Source organism: Heliangelus exortis, chromosome 16 (genome assembly GCF_036169615.1).
Source record: "Heliangelus exortis chromosome 16, bHelExo1.hap1, whole genome shotgun sequence".
Taxonomy (NCBI): domain Eukaryota; kingdom Metazoa; phylum Chordata; class Aves; order Apodiformes; family Trochilidae; genus Heliangelus; species Heliangelus exortis.
Genome location: NC_092437.1, coordinates 14,401,045 through 14,423,063, shown reverse-complemented (window position 1 = coordinate 14,423,063; position 22,019 = coordinate 14,401,045). Strand labels below are relative to the sequence as shown.

Sequence of the window (22,019 nt, the reverse complement as noted above, 5' to 3'; positions counted from 1 at the left end):
CCACAGCTTCTCTGGGCACCCTGGGACAGGGGCTCAGCACCCTCACAGGACAGAATTTGCTCCTAATGTCTAATCTGAATCTCCCCTCTTTAAGCTTCAAGCTCCCTCGTGTCCCATCCCATCCCTCCAGGCCCTTGTCCAAAGTCCCTCCACACATTTCCTGGAGCCCCTTCAGGCACTGGAAGGTGCTCTAAGGTCTCCCTGCAGCCTTTTCTCCAGACTGAACACCCCCAACTCTCTCAGAGCTGCTCCAGCCCTCTGATCATCTCTGGGACCTCCTCTGGACTCACTCCAGCAGCTCCAGGTCCCTGTGCTGGGGACCCAGAGCCGGATCCAGCAGTACAGGGGGGTTCTCCCCAGAGCAGAGCAGAGAGGGGCAATGCCCTCCCTCACCCTGCTGGGATGCAGTGCAGGATGCAGTTGCCTCTCAGGGTTGCCAGTGCACGTAATTTATATTTAAGGCCAATTTATATTTTAATCAGCCTCTTGATACGCACTTTTTAAAATTCCCTAAGAACAGAAAAAAAGTGAAAGTAGCTATTTGCACCAAAACCAAGGTGCAATCTGAAAGGACCTGCTTCTCAGCCCCAGAGCCTGCCCTGTTCCTGGCAGCACACCCAGCCCTGGTGGCACTGCAGAGAGCCACACAAATAACTCCAGGCAGACACATTTCAGAGTCTCCAGACCATTTCCTGGGGCATTTTCTCCTGCAGAGCAGTTTTCTCTGTGGGGAGCACTGTCCCCTGGCTCTCCTCACCCCCTCTGCACTGTACCAAACCCCAGGGTGGGTGTTTTCTTGCTTTACCTGGGTGGTATTTTCTTGCTCTGCAAGAACTGCTGCACCAGTTCATTCGTTTGTGGTTAAACAAATTCCTTTCCAAAGCTCCATATAAGGAGCTTGGAGGCCTAGATCTCTAAATAATCCCTTCCATCTTCCTGTTTGGAATGATGCTGTTGTTGCTGCTAATAATAATACAACCCAATTTATAGGACAATAACATTTATTTAGAGCATAAGGGATTCCACATTATACAAACCCTTAAATTTTGTGTTTGTTTCACTGGTCCATTTCTACAACAAATGCATCAGATCTACTATATAATAAAATTATTTACATTTCCAAACAAGATCAGGTTTGTTTATAAACCCTCTTACTGCTATTCACATACAGTACTCAAACAACAGCACAATACATTATTTTAATACCTAAAAATGACAACCCTGTATTCTAATCTGTTTATGAAAAGTGGAAACAAATAAATTTACAGTTGTCTTCCCCTCCCCTTCCATTTCATACAAACACATTAACCTAATGTGCTAACCCTGGACTTCACTCAGTAAATCCAGGGGGTTTTCAGAAAAACTCGGTTTTTATATCTATTTATCTGTTTTTTAGAAAAAAAATCATTTATTGGGAACAGCATAATCTTAAAATGACTTACTGTACAGAATTTTATTTAAAAAAAGAAAAATCACAGCTCAAAATTGCTATTGGTAAATTCACACTCATTTACAAGGTTCATGTTTCCATGCAGTAATTTACTTGGATTTTCTTCTTTTTGACTGCATTGCACTGGCACTCGTTTCTGAAATCAAGAGAAGAAAAAAGCATGGATAGGGAGTTGGTAAGCCATTCACCAGAGGTGCACAGATTGCCCTTTTATTTCTCCAAAACCAAAGTGCAAAGCTCTGAAAAGCAGGGTTTCTACAGAAGGGGATGGACTCTTCCCAAGAGGTAAAACCACCAGGCCCATCACCCTGACACAGTGGTTGGCAGCCACACAACCTTCCCCCAGCTTCTCTTAGGACACAATTTCTAACTGTTACGAGTTAAACATTTATGAAGTCCCAATAGAATGGTCTTAAAAATAAAAGAGTTGTGTTATTTTTAACTGTTCTTTAACTTCAGCATCCCACGTGCCACGATGTGCTCCATGCCACGGAGGGACCTCCCTGTGAAATGCAGCACTGGGCACAAACAGAAGCAATCAGACCCAAGCATCATGGAAACTGTTAGAAAAAACCCAAAACTTTAGGATTATGTTTTGAAGCCTGCCACACAAGTTAAGGATCTCATCGAGTCATTGGAAAATCAAGTCATGAGCAAACAAGTCTCTTTAGTGTATGTTGTGTTTCACAGAAAAGGCAGCTTATGCAGAAAGATAAATATTCTAACCCTGCAGCAGAAGCACTTGGAGGAAACTGCAGTGACAGGAGATGACATTTTCAGTGCACTTACCAAGGCACTAGGTTTCTGTTTCAAAACAACAAGAGTAAGGACCAAGGGTATTTATGTCTTTAGAAATTTTTAAAATGTCATTTTAAACATCTTTGGCTTTTTACAATATTTTCCAAAAGCTAGTGGAGCTGCATGCATTTTAAGAGTGAAAAGGGAAAAACTTCCTAAGATATCTAGCACTAGAAAAGCAACAGTACAACTCCACGTGGTTTTTAAATGTTGCATTAAAAAAAATAAAAATAAAAAACCTTCAACATTAAAAAAGTTAATAAACTTGAAGCTACAGTAGACACTGAAACAGCCCTTGCTGGAAAGGTATTCCAAAAAGCAAAAAAAAAAATCCAGTACACCATCAGTTTACAGAAGTGAAACATCTCAGTGGGCAGGATGGCACCAGCAGAATTCCTGCCAAGCTGCAGAGCTCCTCTGAGCAGCCTGGCCAGGACCTGCCCAACCTCCATCTGTGGGAGAACCAAGGGGGCAGCAGGCAGAACCTGGCCCAGTCCTTGTCAGCATCCCCAGATCTCCCTCTCCTGCTTGGAACCCAAACCTGCAGACCAGAGGGTGCTGTGTCTGAGCTCCAGTGTGGCCTCTGCTCCTGCACCTACCTCCTGCCTCCTCCTTCATGTGCCAAGGGAATTCCTACATGGACTGGCTGAACTCTGCTTTTCCCAAGTGCCATTTTTCTAGGGACTTTAATCAACCTCTGTCCCAAAGGTGACTCCTCCCAGCCCCTCCCTTCTCTTTACCACGGGTCAGTGAGCTCCTCAGGACACTGATCATGTAGCCATGGATGCCCAGGAGGCCAGAGGCACACAAAGAAATGTCCTTCCTTAAGTTGTGACCAATAACACTGTAGAACAGAGTAGGCACAAGTGGCAAACCTGGTTACAGTTCTGCAGCTACCTCACTAATCCTCCAGACTGTCCTCTTCTACAAGACTCTTGTTCTGCTCCTTTTCTCTACAACTTGGGAGGCAGGAGTTGCTCACAGGGGGACAAGGTAATCAAAGTCCATGGCAAGCTGGACCTATGTTTTCAAGCAAAACCCTTAGATACTGCAGCAGTTTCAGACATCTTTCAAAAACAATTATTTTACTTACAGAGGTAAAGGAATAATACAGTCAGTACAAAACCCCTAAGTGAGTTCTGGTATGGTTTAAATGTAATGTTCTTTCATGTTCCCACATTTTGAGACTTTGAGGTGCCACTGGTTGTCATCTTTAGGTTTATTCATTACAGTATTTGAGGCAGGTCATTTGTTCCAGATCCCCTCAAACTCAGGGAGGTATCACCAAGTCAGCTTTACATTGGCTTCACATTTTTCAAACTTTTCTTCACAAGCATGAGAGAGAATTTATTTTTACAATACAGACTTAAATTCTTCTGCACAATCCTGCCACAAGAAGTAAATTTAATTAAATTCAGCAGCCACAAAAGTGCAGAACTTATAGGTCCCTCCAGGTAATCTTTGAGAGTCACTGCAGTTATGTACAGCTGGAAGTCTTCTCTGAAACTCTTAAAATACAAATGTTCTTACCAGCACACTTTAGCAGCTTCAGTAAGGAAAATGGTTGCTGAATTCAACTTGACTTCCTTTTATTATAATTTTATATTAATACTTCTTTGTTCTGTAGGTGATCTTTAAAGTACTGGTCGAATGTTGCCTCTTGACAGTCTCTCTCTACCCTCTGGCACAACTTTTGGCCAACAGAATATTTTTGACCTTTAAACATAAAGAGCTGACACCGTTAGCTTCAGAAATGCAGAATGGCACCAGGACCTGTGCACTCCAGCCATGACCCTGTACATCACACCAATGCTGCAAAATTTGTTAAAGATTGTGACCTGGGTAGAAATAAGGCATGTCAGGAAGTGCTGATGCCACAGGTTGGTGTCTGTAACTTCAGGACTTCACATGTTGTGAGAAAGAACAGCTGAGGCCCCGTGTGTCATCAGTGGTGAAGGGCATTTACTCCCATTCAACCTTGTATTACATGAAAAAATAAACACAGCTCAGTGCCCCAGGCTGCCATCCAGCAGCATTGAGTGTGCCTGAATCACAGCATTTGGTTTTGCAAGAGCTGACCATGCACTTGGGAACACTTAAGCATTTGTCTTGTGTCTTTCAGGCTTCAGGAAATTTGAAAAAAAAAAAAGTCACTTTTTTACTTGAATGGCAACATCAATCCTCTTAATGACAACACATTTCTGCCAAGAGAATTCAACTCCAACGAGGCAAGCTCGCTGAACACTACGTTGATGAGTGCTGCAGAAAGCAAATTCCACAAATTTAACAACAGGAAACTCAGAGAAGATTTGCTGCCAGGACAGAGGTCGGGAAATCAGCACCGACCCGTGCCTAAATCCTTGAAACCAGAGTTAAAAGCACACAACACGGGCAAGCTGTAAACCACCAGTGATTGAAAGGGTTACTATTTGGGAAGTATGTGACTCCCAGCCCTCTCCAGAGAAACAGGGCTGTGCATTTTACCTTTTGCAGTGCTGGATGCAGATGCTGGCCTGGAGGATCTCTTGCGCTGTCCGTTTTCTACAGATTCCTGTGAAGCGGCAGAATCCTCTGCTCTTGAATTTCTTCTATTTGGAGTTTTAGACTTTTCACAATTCTCTTTTGTCTCATTACTAATAAAGTGGGACAAAATATTTCTGATGAAGTGTAAGAAGAATTAGGTTTTTCTATGCAAGTCAGACAAGCTGGAGGATGGACCAACACAGGTACCAGTTCCGGACTATTAGCACTGAAGACATGAAATGCTAGAGATACCAGAAGTTTTATCAGATGAAGAATGACCTGAGTAAGCCAGAGTATAGTCCATTTCTATTAAAAATTATCAGAGGATACAGAATTGAGAAGTCCTCAAAGAGAATATTTTCAACAATAGAAGACCAAGAAATTAGATGCATTATAAATTGTCTGCTCTGTTTTCCACAGGCGCCACCATTACTGAGGTCTAGGAAAAGCAAACAAGTTACATTAGAGACTGCTGCAGTATGGGAATACAGAGTAGAAATTGCAGATAAACACAAGGAGGAGTTACCAGCTCTTCAATGAGTGTGCCAGTTTTTGATTTTACTAAAAAGACTCACTCTGCTGATCCAAGTGATTCCTTGACATATTAAAAAGCTTAAGTTTACTTAAAATTTCCTTCAAGCTTTAAAGCTTGAAGTTGTATCTTTTCCTTATAACAGGAAGATTTTCTGCTATAAAAAATAATTCTAGGTTGTGTGTGAATCTCTGTTTCTTGTCACTGAGACAATAAAGGGAGTGCTGCATTTGTAATTAAACTCCTCTTTTATCACTCTTAACCCTGTAAATTCACCCTGAGGTCTGGGTGTTTTCTCCTCCATACATTAATGCCAGATGATTTCTGAGAAGGGGTTTCTGAAGATTAAGCTAAACTTACCTCCTGTGAATTCAAAGGTACTATTAATTACTATTAATCAAACAAAGTATTCTGCTGATAATGGAAAAGGAGAAAGAAAACTCATTTCATGCCCTTTGGGTTATACTTGCAAGATTTCAAGAAAGATTGCCTTAAAGAACTGCCTGAAAACACACACAGCAGACCTGGGCATTAGAGGGGTTCCACTACACTGTCAGTGTTTCAGAGAAAGTCCTGCTTTGAGAGGAAAAACTACTAAAAATGCTTGAGATTTTAAGTAACAGATACTGGAAATAAAAGTTTTTCAATAAAAGGAGAGACAAACATTCTCACATGAGGAAACACACAGCAGAGGACAATACGGAAGCACCTGAATTGCCTCAGATCCAAAACAAACACTGAATTCTGACTTCCCCTTAAGCCACTATTATGAGCAATCTATAAACTGACTCCTCCAAGCATGGCACAAACTTTTCTTCTGCCAAATAACCTGGGCAGCTGAAACAACAGCAGAGGTTGCCTGGAGCTGCATCAGCTGCTGCAGTTCAGGTATCACCAGTGATTTTTACAGATTCTTGTGACTAATCCATGGTTTGGGTTGTCTCACAGTAACCAACACATCACCTCTCTCCTTTTATAGGAGGAAATCAAGTTGGTTGAAGTAAAAATATTTGTAGTGCTTTGCAGGCTCCTTGAAGGTTTGGACTGTTTGGAGTTTAACTCCAAGAGATCAAAGCTGATGGCTTGAGATACACAATTTGTCCAAAAACTTTCCTTCTCTTCTGGTTTTGCTTAGAAAAGTGTAAATTCAGAAAAAATCCAAACAGAAACACACTTGTGCTAATCTGACATGGTAAATGACTCTGGAGACTGGTCACACAAGAACACCTCATCTGAGGATCTGCTCATCTGCTGAGCTTTTTTAAAAAATCCTACCCTAAAAAAAAAACCACCTCATGAAGTTTCAGTTTGTCTTTGATACTACTAGAAAGATGCCAATCCATGGGAAGGTAAATATAGTTAAATATTCAATTTTAAGTAATTCCTGAGAAATCACACTGTGCTTCCTCCCTCCCTATTTCCTTATTTCCTGTGGCACCCATGGGTGATTTGCTCCTCTCACCTTGGCCTGGGGGATCACGAGGGCAGCATCAAAGCCAACCCAGTCTTGCCAGCAGTTATCCAAAAACCTTACCAAGGTTTGTCAGCACAGATGCCTAGACTGACTTTAAGAGCCTGGTGGGTATAGAATCTTACAGAAATAGATCTTGGAAATCATATTTTCTTGTGGCAGAACACAAATCATTTGAAATGTAATCTTTTAATTACTGGATGTCTAACGGGCAGAAGATGAAGCTTCTACCTGCCCTTCCTGCCAGGTTTTGGCAAAGTGTCAACCAGAAAACACAGAGGAAATCTAGAGTAAACAGTCACAAAGGTACAAGAAGACCAAACTTTAGGAAGACCCACTTTCAAGAAAACAAAAATTCACAGAACAGCTAAGATGCAGGCTTGGGGCGTTTAGTTTTGATTTCTGATTTCTTTTTAGTAATGGCAGAATGATCAAGACCCTTCCATGATGTGAAACAGTCATGCCTGAAGGGATAAGAGCTCAAAGCATGTAGACAGACTCAGGAGAAAGTTACCTTATATTCTGCATTTTAGCAATGTTTTAAAAAATTCAGCAAGCCCAATTGTTCAGCAGGACAGAAAGAGTATGGAGGAGAAAGTGAATAGCAGAAGTTGTGCAATTAAAGCAAAGAGAAAGGGACTTCTTCCCATGAGAGCTACATCTATTCTGAATCTACATAAACTATCTCCTTACCTTTGACCAGCAACTACTGGAGCATTTGTTTCAAGTTCTACAAGAGAAAAAGATAATTTTTAAGTCTGCTGTAGAAGTACATACTGACACTGACAAGGCACAACTATCTCACATTTCTCTCATTATCTACAAGGTCTGAACAATAAAGTTCTCTTATCTGTTATTACTGTCACAGCCAAAATATCACAGTCCCACACCAGCCAAGGGCTCTGCCTGATCCCAGCCTGTGCCAGCCAAGCCAGAGCAAAGTTAAGAGAAACCCTGTAGAAAAAACTATTATAGAGAAACTCCCTGACAAGGTTGACAGTCTTCTCCCTTTTTAAATTTCATTTAGACAGTTTGTTACTTCCCAAACATCTAGGTTTTAATGGTTTTTAAATAAATAAAATATTGATATTGATATGTAACAATTTGCCTCAGCTCAAGCACCTCTCACAGCAATATCTCCTAATGCAAAGGAAGACAATTTTCTGAAGCCTAATTGTATTTCTCCTGAACTGGAAAAAGCCTCTTGGAAGATGCTGTAGAGGGCCACCTGACCTGCCTTCTTTCTCCCCCTCTACTCACAGGCATTTTATACCTACAGATCAGGTTTCATTTTGAGTCCTCACCACTACAAACAGCTCTCCTTTTCATCATGCAACTTTTCTAAGCTTTTTCCTGCTCATCTTTTTAATTCTCCTCATATCTAACAGAGCCTGCCCAGGGCAGGGAGGTTGGAGTAGATGATCTCTAAGGTCCCTTCCAACCTAAGCCATTCTATGATGATTCTGTAATCCTTTGTGTGAGGGAGTCCCTTACACAGCCCCCTGATGACAAGCTGTCACTGTTTTAGGGATTACCATCACACAGTATGGAGGAACTCACATTAAGGGTTTGTCTCATTGCCCATGGAGTTCTCCATCTCACCCTGACCACTCCACAGTCCTGCACAGAACTGTCATTTTGCCATTAAGATCAATTTAGCAAAGTTTGTTTCAGTGTGCACAAGGAACAAGGGTGTAAAAAAAGTAAGAAAATAGGTATTATCTGTCCCCTTATAGTAAATACCCCCTACAATTTCTGTTGCTGGAACATCAGACTCTTCAGTGTAAGTGTATGGAGCACCTTCTGGATGCTTTAGAAACTAAAGAAAAATAGACTGAACAACCTAAGAAGAGTTATTTTTTCTTCCAACCCAAATCTGAGCAGGGACAAAATCCAATAGTAAAAATCTATTATGTCAGCAGAAACTCCCTGATACAGCCACATCAGCAACAGGGCAGTGGGATGTAACTAAACAGGGTGCATGAACAGGGGCAATGTAGGTTTTAGGCACAATGGATTTAAATTAGAGAGGAGCAGATCTGGATTGGATGTGAGGAACAAGTTCTGTGCCATGAGGGCAGTGGAACAATGGCACAGGGTGCCCAGGGAGGGGGCTGAGGCCTCATCCCTGGAGATGTTCAAGGTGAGGCTTGAGGAGCCTCTGAGCACCCTGATCTGGGTGAGGGTGTCCCTGATACTGCAGGGGTTGGACTGGGGGACCTTGAGAGGTCCCTTCCAACTCCAATTATTTTATGATTCTAACATCTGTGTTTAAGTGGAAGTTTAAAGAAAGCAATTTAGTGCAATTTTTAGTGCAATCATATTAGAGATGGCAAATGCATGGAGAGTGTCACTTCCCACATGCAGTCCAGTGCCTTTCCATTTTCCCTACTTATCTTGGAAATGACTTCTTTAAAACACCCCAGAAATGATGGTGAAACACCATCATAATAGATGGCAACAACTAAAAGTCATCTCCATTCCTGAAACACTGCTGAGGGTTTATTAAAAGCAGAACAGCAAAGAAAGGGTTACAGATCTAAAACTTACCATTCCCAGCATGGTTTCTGAAAATATTTTCAGAAGTGTCCCATATAAAAGAAGAAGAAAAAATCCCACTTGTTCTTAACAAAACTTGGAAACCCAAACACATCATTACAAATCCAGCCCCTCCTGCTTAAAAATGAATATCTAAAAACTTCATTTTACTTGATCCTATATTGAATGTCTAACGAAGCTTTGAAGACTTCTAAGCAGAATATATCTAACACAGAAAAAAAACCCCAAAAGCACAAGTAAGAAAAAAAATACAACTCCCTTAGGGGCACATTAGTGACCATTAAATACACATTCTAACAAAAGCATTTTCAGTAACAAATATGAAGAGTTTAGTTCACCTCTATTCTGCTTTTCCAAAGTAAGATTTACCTGTTCTTTGAACAGTACTTTCTGATGTTGCAATTGAGCTTTTTTTCTGTGTTAACTGTTGAGAGGATGCTAGAATAAAAGTGGAGGGAAAAAGCATTATTTTCAAAGGCAGTCACAAAGATTTTGTTATATGATCAGGCTGCTTTATAAAATGTTGTATTTTCCAGCTCAGTGCAGTTTTTCATTTAAGGATGCATTTTTTTTTTAACCTACCCTCTACCTTGCCCCCCACCCTCCCCAGTTTAAAAAAAAAAACAACAAACTTGGGCAAAACTATCCCAAGGAAGTTTTCTTAACTAGAGTAAGTGCTGAAATTAAGCATTAGGAAACACATCTTTTAATACAAGTTTTTCAGCACATGGAGAAAAGTCCCAGAAATTAAAGAGTTTAATCTCCCTTGGTTTAATGCTCCTTTCATCAGAAGTTTTGAGGGAAAATAGTTAATGAACCAATGCCCTCACTCTTCCAGTTACATTGCAGGAGTGCGTCCTGGTTTGGGTCAGGATAAAGGTGATTTTCTGTCTTGTACATTTCCTTTCAGCTCAGTCTCTTGTAAACAGCTGCACTTGCTGAAATTAACAGCAAGTTTCTCAGACAGTGTCTGCTGCTGGGACTGATAACACTCCATGTTTATAGTTACAGCCAGAGCCTGGTGTGCAGAACCAAGGACACTGCTCAGCTCTGAGGAACATTTTGTCCTCCAGAAGGAGAGAGGAGTAAAAAGGTCACACCTGGAACCCTCCTTTGGGGAGGAACAGACAAGATTGATGCCAGAATTGACCAAACAGAGGATTCCATCCCAGGCACGTCACACTCAGGATAAATTTCAGGGATCACCAGGGTCAAACCCCTTCCTGCTTCCCCTTCTTCCCCTGTCCCTGTTGCTTCAGCATCCTGGGAGGATTCCATCCCTTCCTCTGCCTCTGCTCCTGATCCATCCCAGCCTGAATCTGTGTGTTCTGCCTCCAGCTCCCAACTGCTGCTGACCCCAGGATTCCAGCCTGGACTTTCCCAGGGCTGCCCTGCAGCCTCGGTGGTGACGTGAGAGTTATTGGGGAAAGGGGGGAGGAACCTGGGATCAATTTTCCTGTCTATTTGTATAGATTTAGTAATTGTTCCTATTTATCATTCCTGTTTCATTAAAGCTGTGTAGTTTAGTTTCCAGCCCATCAGTCTCTCTCCCTTACTCTCTCTCCTTTCTTTATCTGGGAGGGGATGGGGATCAATAGAGTTTAATTGTGCTGGGCCAGTGTTAAACCCTGACAAAGTGCAAACTGTGCTCCAGAGTCTCCCCTGAGGTCCTTTGGTGGTAAAATGATATGATGTAACATTTCATAGACTGCCAAGTTAAAAAATAAGGTGGAAAACCAATTCCTGTTGGGCTAGTGCTTTCTATTCTTCTCTTACATGTGGTAAGGAACTTAGGGAGAACATGAAGACAAAAAGTTGAATGTTCCTGTTTAAACAAAGAATATCCACTTCTATTTTATCTCCTAACAAACCAGAATTCTTTCTGGTTAGCAACAGTGACAGCCACATTCAAGTTGAAGTTCTCAGTTCCACTGACTTCTGTGGATTTTACCATCCATGATTTTATTTTCTGTGTCTAAATTCTGGGTATTCAGCTTACTTACTTATTTTCACATCATTGTCAACAGATTAAAAGTGGCATCAAGAGATAGGTGCAATGGGACAAAGTCTGTCAGATGCTCAAATTAAAGCAGTAAAGGAGTAATAGTAAAAGTAAAATTCAGATGTGAAGGTAATTTTATGTTTTTGAATTGGGTGCAGGTATTTTCAGGTATTTCTCTGAAATGAGCATTTTACTATTCCCTAGATATAAGTGGGTTTCTTTTGTTTTTGGTTTTTTTTTTTGCTTCTGGTGGTTATTCAGCTATTTCTCTACAGGGTTGAGGTTATTCAGACAGCTAAGTAGTATTATTAGGATTAACTCTATATCATAATTAAGTCAATAAACTGAAACAAAAAGTCTCTGGAAAGACTGAAGCAAAACAAAAGTGTATAAGGTACCTCGATGACTTTTGTCATTAGAAATACATCCACTTTTTCCTCCCACTTCTAACAGTTCCTTAAAGTCACTCCTCTGACTCCACATCATCTGTTCCTGACAAATACCCCAGTTCAGCAGTAAATGGAAACCAAATTAAAATATCTGAAACGTAAATCTTAGTGAAATGCAAGCCCCCTTTCTTGCTCAGGTACTAGAAGCTAAAAGCAGTTTTCAGCCTGAGCTACTGAATTTCATTATGTTCATGGAAAAAAAAGCACCTAGGAAGTTTACAAAAGCAACCTTGTTTCTTCATGCAGGGGCTTTTCATTAGAGTGCTCAGCAACAGGACAAGGGGAAATGGTTTTCAACTGAGGGAGAACAGGCTGGATCTTAGGAAGTTCTTCAGTAGGAGGGTACTGGAACAGAATTCCCAGAGCTGTGGCTGCCCCATCCCTGGAGGTGTTCAGGACCAGGTTGGATGGGGCTTTGAGCAACCCTCTTCAGTTGAGAGCTGTCCCTGCCCAGGGCAGGGAAGTTGGAGTAGATGCTCCCTAAGGTCCCTTCCAACCTAAACCATTCAATGATTTTATGATTTACTCAGGGTAGCACCGGACTCACCTGCACTTTGTAGCACCTCCTGCTGTGCTCCTGTTTTTTCCTCTGCCCCAGCACCCCCTTTCTGCTCTGCCAGCAAACCCCCATGGCTGCTGCCATTAGTGCTGGGTGCTGGGGGTGCTGGGGGTGCTGAGGGTGCTGCGGGTGCTGGGGGTGCTGGGTCCGGGGTGGTGGGGGCAGCTCCAGCTGGTGGGATGCTGGCAGGAGGAGTGCTCGTGGATACAGTGGGAGAGGCAGAGGCAGGAGCAGCAGCTGCAGTGCTGAAACTGGAACTGCCAGGCCCAGAAGTGCTCTGTTTAGCATTGCTGGGTGCTGGAGGTGTCACAGTTTTATTATCTAGTTCTGCTGGTGGTTGCTCTGTTCCCAAACTACTTGGGGCCGGAGTTTCTAGTCCCTGACCTTCTGCTTCTCCATCCAAAGCATACTGCTCCTCCCCTTTCTCAAGGGAGCCAGTGACTTTCTTGCATGCTTTAGTCAGCAGGAGTTGGCCAATCTTGTCCACCTTTCCCTTCCCCTTACTCGATGAAACGGGGCTGCGTCTGTTCCCAGACCCAGGGCTGCTCGTAAGGAGAGGTGAAAGCACCGGTCCTGACTGGGCTGCTGGGCCAGAGCCCTGCTCACTCGAGCCACCACTTTGAGAAGAATTTTCCTCTGGGCTGAAGTCTTTGACTTGCTGAGCAGGAAGATGTGAAGGAACACTGGATGCAGTTGTGGCAGGAGAAGGCAGCTGAACGGGAGGTGCCAAGGGGTTAAGAACCAGAGGTCTGCTGGTGGGGATACCAGAAACAGGGCTGCTGGAGGATGTGCTGGGGGGAGGAGTAGGCCCAGAAGAGAACTTTATATTCTGTGGAAGATGCAAGGGACCAACAACTGCGACTGACTGAGGCATGAGGCTGGAGCTGGAAGTCATCGGGGCTGCTGGAATTGTACTTGATTGAGAGCCCTTCATAACCTGAATTATTGATGATGAGTTTATAAAAACAGGTGTTATAAACTGTGGCCGGGCACTAGACTGGGCTGTTGACTGTCCCTCAGAAACCATAACTTTGCTCCCTACGTTGGGCATTGTGACAACAGTTGACACTAATGCTGGTTGCAAGTGAGAAGGCAAGGATGCTGATGTGTTAGCAGAAGATGTAATAGGGTTTGAAGTTACAAAAACTGTTATCTGGTTTGGGGGTAAAGGACCTGAAATAGAGGAAGAGCTGACAGGCCTCTGCACGACTGGAGGAACACTCTGTGCAACGTTTGAGTTTACTTCTCCTGGTTCCTGGTGCCCTGCATTAGCACAGGGCTCACTGTTTTGAGGCAAGCTCAGTGAATTAGATGTCTCTTTGCTGGAGGATGAATCCTGCAGTGGAGGAATGACAGCTATCTTCTTCAGTTCCTCCCCCGTGGTGACTATGGGTGCCATTTCAAGTCCAGTCAACCCAGGAGGCTTAATGGTTACATTAGGAGCTCCGGAATTATCAAGAAGTTGACTTAAAGAAGTTGGTGCCTCCCTCATAGCTGGAGATACCATAGTTTTACTTTCCTCTGAGACTGGAAGCTTACTGGTGTCTGAGGCCTGCCCATCCTTTTTCGACTGTTCTTCTGGAACCAACATTTTCACTTCTGGAGTAGGGATACCTTTCAGTTCAATATTGGGTTGGTCTTTGTTCCCCTGGACACCTTGTGCACTCTGACACTCATTATCTGGAGGCACACTAAGGGTCTCTTTATTATCTTCAGGAATGCCAGTCACTGCAGATACAGAAATAGCAGGATTCTGATTATTTACCAGGTTATTATTTTGAAAACTTGTAGTCACAGGTGTAGGCAAAGAAGAGGGACCAGGGATCATATTTCTTTGCAATTCCATGTTCTGCAAGAGAGATGGATTCTGCTGAGCTGTCAATGATAATTTAGCTGCTTTTGAATTCTGTCTGCCAGGGCTTGGTGTAGTTTTCCTACTGGATCCAGGACTGGACCTTCGACTATTGCTTGGGCTTGCTCTCTTTGTTCCCCCAGTGTTGGTTTGTTTTCCTGAATTCATGGCTGTGCCTTCCAACTTGTGTGCCTGTGGAGCAGGAAAACTTGACTGACTGTTAATGGTGAGATTTGATGGGGCCTGTCCAATGGCCTTCAAAGTAGTGGGATTAAGACCCTGCTGATCAAATCCTCTATTGAGATTAGGCCTGGGAGGTAAAGGAATATTAATCTGGGGAGGGAAGAGCCCAGCTATAGAAGCATTGAGCCTCTCTGGAGACAAGCTGATTTCTGATGGTTCTGTGCTGGGTGGGCGGTTATTAGGGGTCTGAGGGTAATATGGCCTTGGGCTTGCTCTGTTAGGAGTTTTAGGCCTTGAAGTTTGTGATGGGGTGGCAACATTTGGAAAATGGTGTGTAAGAGCAGTAGGCAGAGAATTAGACTGCTGCTGGGGACTTGCACCTTGGGCAGCTGAAAGTGGGGATGGTCCAGGTTTGGGTCCTGTCATCATTAATTGGTTCTGTGAAACTACTAAATGAGATGTCAAATTATTCTGAGCTCCTGATGCTGGGGGGCCTTCAGTTCCACCTCCTTCTGGAAGAGAGGCCACTGATGAAACCTCTCTAAGGGGTGAGCTGGAAGGGTTCTGCACATTATCTTGATAAACCATTTTTCTTGCATTATTTCCCAGTGGAGGATTGCCTGGCAAGGAAATCCTTTGTTTATCAGGAGATGGAGGCACTGATCCAGGTCCTTGGAGGTTGACCATCACTGGCATGGTACCACTCTGCTGGATGGGCATTCGTTGAGCATCTGGATTCAGAGGCCCTCTAGGTGGGTGAACTCCCTGTGGCACAGGGAGCCTGACAGATTTGGGATCCTGTTGCATCATCAGCATCATCATCATCTGCTGCTGCTGCTGCTGCTGCTGCTGTGGGGTCTGTGGTGGTGCCTGGGCTTGCTGGGGTGGTGGCTGTGGCTGCTGCTGTGGCTGCTGCTGTGCATGTGGCATGAGCTGAGGTGGCATCTGCTGAAGTGGTCTTTGTTCCACTGGCTGAGCTGGATAACCTAAGACCACAAGATGATGCACTCATTAAAACCAAACCAAGATCAGAGAAAGCAAAATTTCTGTAACAAACAGGATCAGACACAGTATATAGCCAGGAGCCTGCTTATCTTATGTGAGCCTTTACAAACAAGGACAGAAATTTTACTTAACTCTTAAGAATATTTTTAGCTTCACATACAAATGATGACATTTAATTGGAGGTCTCTTAATAGGAGATCTCAGAGTACTGCATTAGCTATTAGTCCAGATTCATGCCACCTGAAAACTCTCTGCAGCTGTCCATGGGCTTGCTTTCCCTTACTAATGCAGAGCTGGAGTTATTAATACTCCTTAAACTTAAAGAATGTAACAGGAGGCCCTGTGGCACATGGACTAGCAGACCTGTTACAGATCTGACATCTTCTAGTGTACAAAGCAGAATCTGCCATTTATTCGTTGGCCAAAAGTGGTGCCAAGAACCACCTGTGTGGTTCACCTTTGTGGAGTTTGTATTGAAGCCTCCCTATGTGCAAAGGATATTTCCAAATGGAACCTTTATTTCCTAATTCTGGAAAGTCACTGACTGGTTAATGCTAAATTTTCAAGGCACCAGTCTGTGCTACAGCCAGAAATGCAGAATTTTTTAATCAATTATGTTATTGCTGAATGACTCAACAGTATTTAATATGACACCTACAGGACAATACACAAGCTCAAAACGAAGAAGTGGCCACAAAGAAGACACTTAAACAAGGGTAAGAGTTGGTTTTGGACCTGGCTGTGTGGTAACACAAATAAAACTGTCACAAAAATCAGTAAAAGCTCTTCTATAGTTATTACATTCAGAAAATCCACAGAAAAATGCTACTACCTGGTGGCCTACTTGCAAAATCTGAAAGCTTAGGTCCTGAATTATCTAGACTCATTCCTTGTTCTCCAGACATTGATGACTGATCACTCTCCTCCAGGCCTGCTGGACGTGGTTCTGAAGAACTGAAAGAAAAATGATGGCAATTAAGATTCATTCTTCACATTAATGTTCAGCCTCTGCTTCTATATCTAAACCACTAACTCCTAGCACTTTTCACAGACCTGCTAGCAACTCACTGAAGGGTGCCACTGCTTCTGGAATAATCTGACAAATGTAAACAGAGCCCAGGCCTGCTGACAGTCACTCCTGCCACCAAGAGGGAAACAAGTTGCCTGGTGCTCTATTTACCTTTCTTTCCTGTGTTTCTACCCTGAATCTGAGTTTTATAACTAAGAAGATGCCAATGGATACTCCAACTACTAGAGATACCTCTATTTAAGCTAAACAGGCTTCCTTTTAACACTGCTGTGACACCATGCCCTGGTTTCACTGGGACAGAATCCCAGAATTAATTTGTGTTAAAAAGCTGTATTTTTGAGAAGACTGCAGCACTCAATTGAGTGAGAACAATGTTGGTAAGACACTTTTAGTTTGTGGGCAGTCAGAGGTTTTAGTATGGGGGTTTCCATAGTGATCATGGTCCCCAGCAGTCTGGAGCTAGCCAGACTAGGGCTAGGAGGAGCTGCCCCATGCTGGCCAACACGAGTGTCCCAGGACAGGACTGTCACACTCTATAAGTGGAGGAGCTGGCTGGGGACAGCTCTCTCTCTCTCAGCAGCCACCACCCCACAGGGTCTCTCCTCTCCTTCCCCTCCCCACTCTCCCTGTTGCTGGGACCATTGTGCTCTTGCTGTGGTGCCCACAGGGTTTGACATTTGGCACCCACTGCTGGACAGGGGCAGCTTGTCGGGCTGAGTATAATTTTGTGTGCTCTGTATTAGTATTCCTACTACTTTGGTATTTTATTAAGATTGTTTCCATTTCAACTCACAGGTATCTTCTTTCCTTTTCCTGATTCCCCCTCTCAGTGGGGGGAACATTTAAAGGCTACATGAAGGCACAAGTGTACAGGTAAGTAAATATCAGGGGTAGATGCACAGAAACTGGCAAGTTTATACCAAATCTTGTGAGTCACCCACCAGAGCACAGACCTTTGTGGGTCACTGAAGCTCTGTAAGTGATCACAGACCACAGACTGGTTTGGGTTGGAAGGGACCATAAAGCTCCCCCAGTGCCACCCCTGCCATGGTCAGGGACACCTCCCACAGCCCAGGGTGCTCCAAGCCCCATCCAACCTGGGCTGGAACACTGCCAGGGATGGGGCAGCCACAGCTTCTCTGGGCACCCTGGCACAGGGGCTCAGCACCCTCACAGGTAAGAATTTCTTCCTAATATTTCATCTACATCTCCCTTCTTTCAGCTCAGCACCATTCCTCTTTGTCCTGTCACTCCATGTCCTTTGCTAAAAGTTCCCCCTCAGCTTTCCTGCAGCCCCTTCAGGTACTGGAAGGTTCTCCAGGGTCTCCCCAGAGCCTTCTCTTCTCCAGGCTGATCAACCTCAACTTTCTCAAACTATCCTCAGAGCAGGGGAGGGGCTGATGTGCTCCAGCCCTCTGCTCCAATTCATCACCCTCTCCTGGACCTGCTCCAACAGCTCCATGGCTCATGCTGTGGGCCCCAGAACTGGACCCAGCACTGCGTGGGGATCTCACCAGAGCAGAGCAGAAGGGGACAGCAGAAGGGGACACTCTGCTGGTCACACTGCTGGGGATGCAGCCCAGGACACAGCTGGCTCTCTGGGCTGCAAGAGCACACTGCCAGCTCATGGCCAGCTTTTCATCCACCAGTAAGTTCATTAAGGGTGCTTGATGCTCAGGGGTCTCTCTAGGACAATTTAAAATTGTTCAGATTCAATGCTCAATAATTCCATCAAGACAACAAACTTAGAAAAAAGCAAGTTTGTAATGAATATATATGGTCAGAAGACACAAGATAAAGAGGGCTGCAGAATAAAAGACCTTAACTGCTCATCAACTTCATGAATCTATGAAGGGAGATCTATGCAATAATACACTGAGTTAAAATTAAAGACATCAAAATAATCCCACTGCCAACAAAGAAAGGCAGAATCATGTAGAAATGCCAAGGACAAAAGACATTTTCAGCAAGAGAAGTACATCAAGGCAGAGAGAGAGATCTGTCTTAATTTTAATTCAGTGTAACTGTGACATCTCTCCAGCTGACATGGCCAGCCCTGTCCTCACGTCCTACCACCTCCCTAACCAACATTCAGAACTGTGTGTGACTTCAAAGTCCCTGAATTTATTCTGATCAAAACTGGGAAGGACATAAACCAAGAGAGAAGAAAGGTAAGAAAGAGGGCAAACACAGAACCATTCCAAGCACTGCTGCTGAGAGGACAAGAGTGAAACCTTCTGTCACCACTTTTTGTGATGCAGCTGTCATGGGCTTCCATACCTCCACCAATAAATTTGATTAAAATTGGTAGAATGCATAGACATGCCCCAAAAGCATTATATTAGCAGCCACTAATGAACAAAATATTTGGCAACAGGGTCACCCAGAGGAGCTGCAGCTCCTCTGCAACCTTTGATGTAAGTGCCAGCAATGTGAACTAGAATAACTGCCTAAAATTGTGAACAGAAGCTTAAACTTCTAATTTTGCCATTTATTAATTCTTTGTAGTAGTGGGAGATTAAACCCACTACAGTTAGAGATTAGGCAAAAAGAGAGCACCACTGCACAAACAGGTTTAACCTAGAAAAGAATCATGGTGCAAAATCAGTTCTTAAAAACATCTCCTGCCAGATGAGTCTAATCAGACCAAGCTGTACAAACCCTGCAAAACATACAGGAATTTTGTTTGCTAGCAAAGAGCAATTTAGAGCTAGCAATTTAGGAAAGACTGCTTACTTTACTAGCTTTTAACTTTTAACATAACTTGAATTTTGAATGTAGCTGAATTTCACTGTATTTAACAACAAACAGTCATAAAAAATATTCATATTCTGAATTTAACTGACAAGCAAAATGAGAAGTTTGTGTGAGAGAAACACATACTTCGTGTTTGTTTTCTTCTATTGCTCTTGATGTAAAAAAAACCCAAAATAAACCAAAACCAAAAACCAACCAACCAAAACAAACCCCAAAAAACCCAAAACCAGAAACAAAAACCAGAACCCCCCCCCACAACTGCACATACAGATTGTCATAAGTGAACCCTCTCCTCCAGCAGTTCCATTCTCAAGCACAACCTTCAGATACAAAATGCTCAGCAGAGAGGGAACTCCAGAAGATAAAAAATTTCCAAAAACAAAACACCCCAAAAAGCAAACGTAAAAGGGCTGCAGAAGCTGAAATAAGGTGTGCAAAAATAAAATTACAGTACAGATACAAGCAGAACCAGCCCTGCTGAGAAGGCACAATGCTCTGCCACAATTTTGCTTTTATAGGAAGGCTCCTGTCCTTTGATGCTAAATGAGTTTCATTTCCCATGTCTACAGGAGAACTGTCAACTCCAGACCTGATGGTAAAAAGCACTGTCCTGTTTTGGGCCAGGATAAAGGTGATTTTCTGTCTTGTACTTTTCCTTTCAGCTCAGTCTCTTGTAAACAGCTGCACTTGCTGAAATTAACAGCAGGTTTCTCAGACAGTGTCTGCTGCTGGGACTGATAACACTCCATGTTTATAGTTACAGCCAGAGCCTGGTGTGCAGAACCAAGGACACTGCTCAGCTCTGAGGAACATTTTGCCCTCCAGAAGGAGAGAGGAGTAAAAAGGTCACACCTGGAACCCTCCTTTGGGGAGGAACAGACAAGATTGATGCCAGAATTGACCAAACAGAGGATTCCATCCCAGGCACGTCACACTCAGGATAAATTTCAGGGATCACCAGGGTCAAACCCCTTCCTGCTTCCCCTTCTTCCCCTGTCCCTGTTGCTTCAGCATCCTGGGAGGATTCCATCCCTTCCTCTGCCTCTGCTCCTGATCCATCCCAGCCTGAATCTGTGTGTTCTGCCTCCAGCTCCCAACTGCTGCTGACCCCAGGATTCCAGCCTGGACTTTCCCAGGGCTGCCCTGCAGCCTCGGTGGTGACGTGAGAGTTATTGGGGAAAGGGGGGAGGAACCTGGCATCAATTTTCCTGTCTATTTGTATAGATTTAGTAATTGTTCCTATTTATCATTCCTATTTCATTAAAGCTGTGTAGTTTAGTTTCCAGCCCATCAGTCTCTCTCCCTTACTCTCTCTCCTTTCTTTATCAGGGAGGAGAAGGGGATTAACAGAGAGCATCTGGCATTTGGTTTAATTGCTGGGCCACTGTTAAACCCTGACAAGCACTGAGGACCTGGTTGAGAAAAACACCTTTGTCCTGCAGTGCTCTTCACCTCTGCACATTGTACTTCCCACTGCCCATCCCAGTGCCAGGAGGGATTTTACCAAGTGCACCACTTCTGTCCTACCAGGACACGTGAGGTTTGTGGTCTGTGCACAGGGCAGCATTAAACAAGTGCCTGTGCATGCATTTAACACAATTAACTAACAGGTTTTATTTACAATCACATTTCACTTAAAAGATTTTTTTCCTCAGCTTACATCCCACTACCTACATTCTTCAGGTTCAGAAAACAGATGCAATCACTTCAGAGCAATCTACTTTTCTAGAATGTTCTTGGTTTTCATTCCAGTGCTGTGTTTCTCAATTAAGCAAACTCTTAAATTATTTCAGACTCCACTGAATAAAGTCTTGATGTAGATACTTATCCTATTTACATTCTCATATGGATCAGTCTACAAAACATACTACTAATGGCACTTCTGTTACTATGTTATTTTCTCAGACATGATTTCTAAGAAAAAAAAAACCAAAATAATTTCTAGAGTATTTATCAAATCAGTCTCATTTCCAAACAAGGTTTGCTGCTCTGAATTCTAAAATTTCTAGGGAAAAATGACAGAGAAATAGCCAAGATGAAAAGCATCCTATTTGCTTCTGATGCAAATAAAAGCAATCCAAGTCAGAATTAAAAGAATCAGCAATTCCAAGGCAGGAAATTGCTGAGCTTGCCTAATGATGTGAGAGAAGCTGAGAGTGAAATGAGGATGGGAGGTTTCTCAGCAGCTTTCACTGCAATCGCCCTCCCTTTTGCTGGAGAAGAATCTCAAACCATTAATATGGGCAGCTCCCTTTTTCAGTACTCCCACAAGGATAAATTGCTTCATAAACAGCCCATCAAGAAACAGAATGCTAATTCATATCAAGGTGCCAGAGCAGCAGTTTGCAGAGAGCAGTGGCAGGAGAATGTCCACTGAAAATTTAAGTGACAGAATAAGTACAAAGTGGTATTTCCTTTTTAAGTACATGAAATCTGATTAAAAGCCTCACTTAAGAATTAGGAATTATTTTGAGTTGTCATAGCTCAAATGAAAAGTTCTAATTTAGGTTTCTTTTATTGTGACATTTTTTTAATGAGCACATAATCATGAAAGCTCAGAAGAGAGCTTTAGGTATCTGGGTATTGATATTTCTAGGCCATGCTGAGGCCCACCAGTAGGACCAAAGGAAACAAAATCCTCATGAGGCTTTTCTTTAACGATTAAAGGATTTTCTTTTCAGAAGAGAGTGCCAATTTGTCTGTTCCCTCTGGATATTCTGTCTTTTTCATGGCAAGACAGCTCACTGCAGTGGTGGTTACTGTTATTTTATTGGAATCTATTTAGAGTGGAAGCACTTTTATTTTTTATTACACATCACACCAGATCTTTCCTACCTAGAAGAGGCATT

At 43.1% G+C, this 22,019-nt stretch overlaps 1 protein-coding gene across 15 annotated transcripts in view; it reads right to left on the bottom strand.

Moving 5' to 3' along the window:
• Positions 1-983: 983 nt before the first annotated feature.
• Positions 984-22,019, bottom strand: part of NCOA6 (nuclear receptor coactivator 6) — a 45,561-nt gene continuing 24,525 nt past the window's right edge. For 5 of the 15 annotated variants that reach the window (XM_071760012.1, XM_071760024.1, XM_071760014.1 and 2 more), the window contains 5 exons: positions 16,216-16,337; positions 12,332-15,364; positions 9,703-9,771; positions 7,468-7,504; positions 4,226-4,881 (listed from right to left, as the gene is read on the bottom strand). In XM_071760012.1, the coding sequence (XP_071616113.1) occupies positions 4,674-4,881; positions 7,468-7,504; positions 9,703-9,771; positions 12,332-15,364; positions 16,216-16,337 (3,469 nt within the window). In that variant the 3' untranslated portion in view covers positions 4,226-4,673. Of the gene's footprint in view, positions 3,269-4,224; positions 5,211-7,467; positions 7,505-9,702; positions 9,772-12,331; positions 15,365-16,215; positions 16,338-22,019 lie in introns of those variants that run through there. The other 10 variants (XM_071760016.1, XM_071760025.1, XM_071760022.1 and 7 more) reach the window with 8 other exon arrangements.